The sequence below is a fragment of the Melanotaenia boesemani genome, chromosome 2 (assembly GCF_017639745.1).
Source record: "Melanotaenia boesemani isolate fMelBoe1 chromosome 2, fMelBoe1.pri, whole genome shotgun sequence".
Taxonomy (NCBI): domain Eukaryota; kingdom Metazoa; phylum Chordata; class Actinopteri; order Atheriniformes; family Melanotaeniidae; genus Melanotaenia; species Melanotaenia boesemani.
The window spans coordinates 14152745-14161660 of NC_055683.1; the positions used below are offsets into that span (position 1 = coordinate 14152745).

Genomic DNA, 8916 nt, shown 5'->3' on the forward strand with positions numbered 1-8916 from the left:
CTTTGTCGGATGAGTTGTTGTACTCCTTTTGTCATCCAGGGTGATGTGTTGGAAAATACACGGTATTGTCTCCAGAATGTAACTTGATCCACACAGAAGCAGATATAGTACAAAACAGTGGAGGTGTAATAATCCAGTGCATCACGCTTGTCAATGGCCTGTTCTCTGAATACATCCCAATCCGTGCGTTGGAAACAATCTTGGAGCATAGGAATTGCGTCCCCTGGCTATATTCTCACTGTTTTGACGGTGGGCCCAGTACTCTTGATCTTTGGTATGTACCATGGGTGTAGCAGAAGAGAAAGGTGGTCTGAAAGACTCAGGTGGGGGTAGGCCTGGGCTCTATATGCCTCTGCTACATTGGTATACACCTGGTCCAACGTTCTATCTCCTCTAGTGAAGCACTGTTTTCAGATTCGCGTGGTTAAAGTCCCCAGCTGCGATAATAACACTGTCCGGATGTGCTACTAGACTGTTGTTAATGCTGCTGCTCACTTGTGCTAGCGCTAGCTTAGCGTTAGCGTCTGGTGAAATGTAAACAGCACCGATGTAAACAGCAGTGAAATCGCGTGGGAGATAGAATGGCCGACACTTTAACAGCAACAGTTCTGCATCTGGGCTACACAGTACATCCGTAACGTTAGTGCACCAGGAGTTGTTGATGTAGATGCATAGTCCCCTGCCGGTCTTCTTACCAGAGTCCGAGATCCTGTCGGCTCGGTAGGCAGTGCGACCAGCTAACTCTATAGCCGCGTCCGGAATGGAGCCGTCTAGCCAGGTCTCAGAAAAAATCATGCAGCAACAGTTCTTAATAGCCCTCCGCGTGTTCATTTGCAGCCGAATCTCATCCAGTTTGTTCCGGATAGACCGTGCGTTTGAGAGAAAGAGGGTCGGGAGCGGTGGTTTGAATGGGCTAGCCTTTAGCTTGCCTCTCTTCCTCCTCCGCTCACACCTTTTCCTCCTCCCGCCCGCCTGTCGTCTTTACACATTATGTTTATTACATAGTACATGTAAAATATGTATTAGTTAAATTATTGTGGGTGTTGGCAGACCGTGGGTATGACATTAAAGACAGTACTGGATCAGTGTGTGCTGAAGTCAAAACACCTGCTTTCACTGGAGGAAACTGGAGCTTGAGGAGACCAGTGTCCTCCAGACACGAAAAGAGTAAAAACCAGTTTAGACAAGTAAAATAGGGCAGAAGGAGTTCACCATATTATAAATACACTCACTCATAGAGTTTTAAGCCAAGTCTTAAAGGTCCCATATTATACACTTTATTCCCAATCTGAGACCATTCATTAATATCTAAATGAAATATTTCCGCCATGGTATGGACAAATCGACCCTCAGTTTGAGTGCAGCGGCTTCTCTTCACCTCCCTCTTTTTAGCAGCTTCAGAAATGTGCCGTTTATGGTGGGCGGAACCCTGGTGGAGCAGCTCAGCTGTTGGCTCCGCCCATCGCATCGCCCGTCATGAGGTGATTGACAGGTTAGGCCTTAGCAGTTACTAGACGCTGATTACAGCGTAGTGAAGGATAAACAAACGCCGGAACACCGGAACCCATTCCTGAAGAAGTTCGAGCAAGAAGACTAACAGGACGTTAGTGAAAGGTTAGTGTGACTTTTACTCGTCCAGCCAGTAAAATTTCAGCCATTCCATTAGTCCCTGTCTTGAATTTTTTCCCCCTCTTTTGTAACTATGTTCATGGATGATGCCCGTTCATGCCGCTCTCGTGAACAGCAGCGTTATGGCAACTGGTAGAGACGCTGTCGTTCTCCCTTACCAGTTTGAGCCAGAGTCGGAGCCGGTAGGCGGGTCCATCGCTCTGTGGGGAGTGGTTATTGTCCCTTATGACGTCATAACGTACACGCTTTCAAACAAGCTCATTTCAGCGCTTACTTCCCTAGAGGTGGAGCAGGGGGGAGAGAGAGCGCCTGAAAGAGTTTCACACTTACGGGTCTCCTACACATGCGGGGGGACCAGTATGACTGTTCCAAAACCATTAAAAAGTGAATTTTGCATAATATGGGACCTTTAAAAACAGGCTGTCTGGTTGGTAGTTGCTTCCACCAGAAAGGAGGACCAGTTATATCATAATGTTAGAAGCAATTCTAACATTTTATGTTTGACAGCCTTCTCATGTAGTACTACATTTATGTTTCCACTGATCATTTAACTGAAGTGAACTCATTCAATTATAATGCTTTATAAAAAAGAGGGACAAAAAAAGCTTAACGTGGCTAAATTAATAAAATTCTGATGTGATAGTTTAACATTTTACATGCCATTTTGAAAAATGATGACCAAATAACCCATTTAAATATTTCTAAATTGCAATTACAAACTCTGCAGTGGTGCAAAGTCAAACAAATCTCACAGTGGTAGTGTTGATTTGTTGGGATATTTTCCTATAAGACTAGCCCAAAAGTAAAACTAATTCTGTCTTCCAAAGCTGCACAGACATGTGGTGAATAAAGAGCAACCTCTTTTACTTCAAAGATTTTCTCATATCAGAGCATAAAAGAAAATAAAAGGAAAAATATCCAGATTGCGACACAACATCGTTTAGATCTCCAAATGCAATTTGCGAATGATCTGTTGAGGATTAAAACAGAAAGCAGCAGATCAACATTTGCAGTCTCAGAGAGGATCGGATGGCAGATACTGCTCTGTTTCCTTTTCAAATAAACCGAGTGTGGTTTAGATAGAGCTGACTCTCTAGAGGTGTGTTTCACACAGCATGTCATCGATGAGGTGTCAACTAGGACTGAAAGAAAATCGAGAGTCCAGCGGGTGTGAAAAGAGACAGGACAGAGCAAAAACATGCTGAAACCAAAGATGAAACTAAAAGCATAAAAAAAGATCCTTGTGTGTCCCTGGGCCTAGTCAGGATATATGATCTCTACAATGACATTTCTACTCTCATGGCGTTTGAAGAGCCTAAGTCCAAACACGAGGTCCCCCCAAACATTTCTTTAAATATCTGCAACCGAGAAGCTTCATCTTAGCCAGACAAGGCAACAGTTTGAGACGTTCCCCTCTATCCACTATAAAAAAAACCTTACATTGAACTTTTCACATCTCTTTGCTGTATAATCTTGATAGTAGGTTTACTGAATCCTCACACAACACTCTACAAGCATGGAGGGCAGACTTGCAGGAGAGGAGGAATGGTCCGAAGCATGTGTTTTGGCTCAGATACAAACCATAAACACAAACTCTAAATTATTACAGTATAAATGGCTGAGTAGACTGTACATTACTCCATCTAAGCTTTTAACCCCGACATTCATGATACATGCGTTAAAAATCTTTATTCCATTGCATGTGGAAATGCCCCAACATACTGTTATTCTGGAAGAAAGTGTTGGACATAATCCATCAAACTGTTGGTGAAAAGGTGAACCTTAACCCAAAACTATTTTTACTCAATATTTATCCAGAAAATGTAGCTACATTTAAAACTATGAGATTGTTGTGGAGTACTTTCTGACTCTGGATGCCATGGTGGGGTTTATTTTGTGGAAGCAGGTGTTGTGGAGAAATAGTCTGTTGTGGCATTTTGTAGTTTATTGTCCTTAATAACGTTCTACAGTTTTGTGAAGCCGTCTTCTGGTTGATAACTTGTCCTCTCTGTGGTGCTGTACGGTGGTTTCCCCTTTAGTGTCCTCGGTGTCTTCATAGCCGTTTCTGTGATATGATGACTTCATCATATGAAGATCTTCGTCTCTGGATCATACTATTTTGTAGTAAATTACTTTAGGCTTATGCTGTGACAAAAATACTTTCAGGTAAAAGAAGAGCTCCGGACATCAGCTTTATGTAAAAATGATGATGGTTTATTACGAAAAGTGACATCGTAAACAGATATGCATCTCTGTGAGGTTTCTGAAGCCAATCGTAGAAAAACCCCTGACTAGATGTGTAAGTCTCTCTTTTATAGTTTTCAAACAAAGAACATTCCCCAGTCCTGAATCGGCCAATCATAGATCAGACACAAGTTTACATATAGGATGTTCGTGTGTTCTTCTCCGAATTTCATGTTTATATCCTGTGCTGGGAACGTTTCTAAGTTGCAGAGTACAGTCCTTTAAGACAGACCCTTATAAGAAAACAATCTACTGTAAGTGTGTCTTCCACAATGCTATGTTTAGATACTCCTAGAGGCCTATAAGCCTGTCCATGCTTGGATCCTAAAGCAAAGAGCCGTCTGCTTACAGCTGCAATGAAGTATAGTTCTAATCTATGTATTTTAAGTAACTCTAATTATGAAATGTTGAGAATAAGATACTTCAAGATCTTTACTTAAAATCTGCCTTTTAGAAGTGAAACTGTGTATAGCACATGCTTGGAAAAGTGGCTGAAGGCAATGACAAGTTTTGGAGTATCTGGAGTACTTTCTGTAAATTTATAGATGATAAAATTGTCAGTGACTGGAATGAAGATGAGATGATCTGAGTCGACCTTTTGTCACTGACACTGATGTTTCTAATAACTGGATATGATGTGTGTTATAGATGGAGGGATCTGTCTATATGTAATTTTGGGTAAGATTAACCTTAAATCCACAGATTAAAACCCTAAAGAGTCATTACTGCATATTGACTGTATTTTTTTTTGTATTTTTTGTGTTTTAATTTTTTTTATGTAACAGACTGAATAATAAAAATGGTTAAAAAAAAAAAAACAGATCCTATTAAAGGTCGCAAGGCCATTGTTTTCTGTTGGAGTTTTAATGTAAAGTTTTGTATGTGTTGATTTATAGCTCAATCATAATTTCACTCTCATTTACCCAAACTTTTAACCTGTTGTGTAGATGAGCTTATTTATTTTATTTATTATCTAAATTGTTGTGTTTTATATTAACTTATTTCCTTTATCCCATCATCTTTATTTAGGAATATGGCTTATTTAACTTGATTTTGCCTCAGTGCTTCACTGTAAACACTTTTCTACTCTGTTTTGAGCCAATTTCTTCATATTTGAATTCCTATGCTTATTATCATATAAGTAACTTGTATCTTAGAGAAATAAAATATAAATATTCTTATTCAAAAAACTATATTTGCAGTGTTTCATTCAGTGTCCTTTGCCTGTGGGACACCTTTATGAGATGCTATTACTAATTTTGACATTAAACTTTAAAATATAACATTGGAATTTAAGTTTGAAAATTAAATTATGTTCTCTTTAAATTTAGGGAACATCTTTGATGAGATCAGCTGAACAATAATGTCAATAAAGTGAAAAGCCTTAACCTTAAACATGACTCATAAAAGGAAGCGGGCATAAATACATACACTAAAAAGGAGGGGTATTTCCAAAGAGTCACCAATTACTTAATTTAACAGCACAAGTTTATCCCACCTCAAGTCTAAAGGTTCACATGTTCACATGAGAGCAATGACATATTCAAACTTTCCAAACAATGCTCAGTGCATATAAAAGTCCACCCACATGTATAGTCATTGTGGTATAAATCCAAGAGAGCCACATTTCTACCACATTAAATGTTTAATCTTGCCACCTTTCTTCACTCTAAGTCCAAAAGGTGCACAGTTAACTAAACATATGGAGATTCTTTTGGTAGATTTAGCTGAAAACCAGGGCAGCAACACATATACACTACTCTTCAAAAGTTTGGGGTCACTTCCCTATTGAATCCCATGGCAAAGTGACCCCAAACTTTTGAACAGTAGTGTAAAACACTCACAACCAACGTGGAAAAGGCTCATTTACTTGTAAGTTACGCATTTAAATGTAATCGTGTTGAATTCTTGTAACCTGTGTGGACTTTTCAGGTAGTTTGGGGTCCGGGGAAGCAATCCTCAGCAGACTTTTCAAATCAAATCAAATCTCTTTGTGTCATGTCATCAGTAGATGGGTGTGAGAAAGAGAAATGAGGACGTCAGTGATGAGGAATCAAACAGTCAGCATTCAGCTGCACGATACAGAGGTAAGATCTGCAATTTCTCTCAAGTCCATTTGACATGACAACATAATTTATATTTTCATATCAATTTATGCATCTTTTTTTTACTTTAACTAACTCATATTTACGCTATCATCTGGTTGACTTAACCTTTTTAGAGAAGTCAGTGTTCGATAATCTACAGAATGATCTGATTAGGAAGTAAAATAAATGTAACGACGGCGGAAAATGGAAAATCTCTTCAGGTTTTTGAATCAGTTAGAGTTTCCTTTTGCTTTTTGTAGTAAGCTTTCATCTTTTTTACTTATCTCATAACCTGTCGATAAATATACTCAAGAATATTTTGTAGATTTTAAACCAGCTACAGCATAGTTAACAATTCATGCAACTGCATAAATTATATGTTTGTTTGTTTGTTTAACTTTATGATCCTTTTTTTAAATTTTGCTTTAAATATCTATATAAATATCTCTCTATATATAATTTAATGTATGCACTTCAAACAGAGGCATAAAAAGCTGCACCAGAGTCAGTTAAGAGGGGGGGGGGGGTTATCCTTGGTGAGAGCCCTCAATCTTGCAGGTGTCAGGCTGAATTTGTTAAGGAAACCTCAAAGATTTGGCATTTTAACTGAAGACGTACCAACAGGTGTGCGACTTGTGAGTGTGTGAGCCTCTAAAAGTGACATGAAAGAGTTGACTTTTCAGACTCCAGCAGATTTACAGTGCAGCGGTTTGTTTTTCTTCCCCTCCCTTCCTCTGAAAACCAGCTCCCTCGGGCACCTTTTTGCCATGCCGCGCTCTTTCCTCGTCAAGAGTAAAAGGACTCATCTAATTAACCCACCTAAGGACTACTTTAAACAACAAATCCACCCTCAAAGAGATGCTGAGAAGCCTGCAATCGGACAAGACAGCAGGCAACTTGAAGAGGCCGTGCAGCCATTGCCCGTGGTCCGAGGCCTTATGGCTGAAGCCTCCTCACCGAGGGGTAGGATGGCCGACCGCTCTCACGATTCCCCCACAGATAGACCTTGGTCTTCGGGTATGAAGAGCTTCAATATTCAGTACTGAAAACCCACCAAAGATAAAACAAAGCTTAAAGTTTATTCTTATGATGTTTCTATCTTTGTGATCATTGTCATTTTCTAGCAAAAGCAAAAGGAGAAAACCATTTGCTGGTCTCCCCGTGGCCATTGGACAGACAAGGATCAGACAGGGAGCGGGAACTGGAGAGACTGGTCTTCATGTTGCTCAACCACACATCACACACTGACCTGAAAGCCCCCGTCAGAGAGTGCCCGCTCTGTGAAAGGGTAAGACAGCTCTGGAGGATCACCGTTGTCATGACGAAAGAGAGTGTGATGCGATTGAAGGAATTTAAAATAAAAAACAAAACTCCTTTCTCATGTTTGTATGCTGAATTTTAAAATAAGTTCATCTATTTTCGTAAAAAAATGAAAAAAAAAAGGGGGAAGTTTTTGCCTGGTGCAGCCTGAAAGTATTTAAACCATTATTCATTATGCTCATCGGCAAAGTGTGCTGACTTTTTTGTGCTGAGAGATTTGGGTGATATGTAGGCAGGATGATATAATTCTGCTCAGATTTTATACTGAACTCAGGGAGAATCTTACGGAGAGACAAATTTGATTTTGACCACCTGGAAATGTTGAATCAGTTTAAATTTCCTACCTCAGGTTGCCAGTTTTGCTATTAGTGTCTTAACTTTATTTTGCTTTTATTCCTGCTTTTGTTCTCTTATTTCATGTGTTATTTATACTGAATATTTTGGTATTTTGGGGTTGAATTTTCTACGTGGACGTTGATTTAAAACATAGCCAGTGTTGTGCAAGTTCATGCTTCTCATTACCTAGTTCATAAATTAGTTAATTTTAGTAGTTATAACCCTGACCGTAGCAGTGACTCATTATAAATGCAAATGCTTAAAGAAAATTTGTAGCTTTTGTACTTTTTGTATAACTGTATAATTCGAAGCTATGGATTTTGAAGTAATTCAAACATAAATCCAGAAATGCTGAGATTAGATCAGCACGTCATTCCTATTCTGTCCTCAGTCTGTTTCAGATGTTTTGATGTCAGGTGGGCTTCAGGAACATGCTTGCTCTGTCCCACTGACAAGATCATTCACGGCTGCAGAAATATCCCACATGCCCTTCAACTTCAGAGCGGATGGCAGCTACGGTCGAGCTAAGGTGAGAACATTTGCAATTACAACTACTATCCAGCATTTCCAGTTGAATAAACCATTATAAGCTTTATTTGTGTGTTTCCAGGAGCGCAGCTTTGGCTGCAAGGTGTGTGGCAAGGTGTTCAAGCGCTCTTCCACCTTGTCCACTCACCTCCTCATCCACTCCGACACAAGACCGTATCCCTGTCAGTACTGCGGGAAAAGGTTTCACCAAAAATCAGATATGAAGAAACACACTTTTATACACACAGGTGAGTGAAGACGCCAGAAAAAAGAGAAAACAATTAGTTCTTAAAAGCTTTAACTCCCCTGTCTGAAGCATGCTGTCCTGAATTATTTCCTGCCTCTGGTTTCTGATCAGGTGAGAAGCCACACGTGTGCAAAGTGTGCGGTAAAGGCTTCAGTCAAAGCTCCAACCTCATCACCCACAGCCGAAAGCACAGCAGCTACCGGCCGTTCAGCTGCCCCCACTGTCAGCTCAGTTTCCAGCGCAGGGTTGACCTGCAGCGCCACCAAGAGACACAATGTGGCTATGGAGACATGTATGCTCACACCCGAGCCCACGAAGCAACAACAAGATGATTCTACCGGGAGAAACAGTATTTGTACATAACTTTAAAACATTAAGCATTCCTTATTTTAACATGCATGTTTTATATGAATAAAGACGGGCTTGTTTGCTATGGAAACATTTTCTTAGCCTTGTGTGTTTTTTATTTTTAACTTTCATGGCATATTTTACAAAGAAATACCACAAAACGTTTTTCACAAATGA

The 8916-nt window shown here is 39.8% G+C and overlaps 1 protein-coding gene across 2 annotated transcripts; it reads left to right on the top strand.

Moving 5' to 3' along the window:
- The first annotated feature begins 5673 nt into the window (after positions 1-5673).
- LOC121634341 (zinc finger protein Gfi-1b-like) lies at positions 5674-8821 on the top strand. Of its 2 annotated transcripts, XM_041976913.1 has the most exons (7): positions 5674-5745; positions 5882-5960; positions 6706-6977; positions 7085-7248; positions 8008-8145; positions 8227-8392; positions 8503-8821. In XM_041976913.1, the coding sequence occupies exons 3-7, from the start codon at positions 6728-6730 to the stop codon at positions 8721-8723; spliced, it is 939 nt and encodes a 312-aa protein (XP_041832847.1). In that variant the 5' UTR covers positions 5674-5745; positions 5882-5960; positions 6706-6727; the 3' UTR covers positions 8724-8821. The 2 variants fall into 2 exon arrangements, with proteins under 2 accessions (XP_041832847.1, XP_041832840.1); XM_041976906.1 differs by lacking the exon at positions 5674-5745 and having other exon boundaries at positions 5897-6977.
- Positions 8822-8916: the final 95 nt, after the last annotated feature.

What these genes read in the sequence shown, in the direction of transcription:
- LOC121634341 (XM_041976906.1), top strand. Translation starts at nt 6,623, where the DNA reads ATGAAAGAGTTGACTTTTCAGACTCCAGCAGATTTACAGTGCAGCGGT. An exon ending in GCAGCTACGGTCGAGCTAAG is followed by an intron (nt 8,146 to 8,226) that starts GTGAGAACATTT and finishes GTGTGTTTCCAG; the next exon opens with GAGCGCAGCTTTGGCTGCAA. An exon ending in ACACACTTTTATACACACAG is followed by an intron (nt 8,393 to 8,502) that starts GTGAGTGAAGAC and finishes GTTTCTGATCAG; the next exon opens with GTGAGAAGCCACACGTGTGC.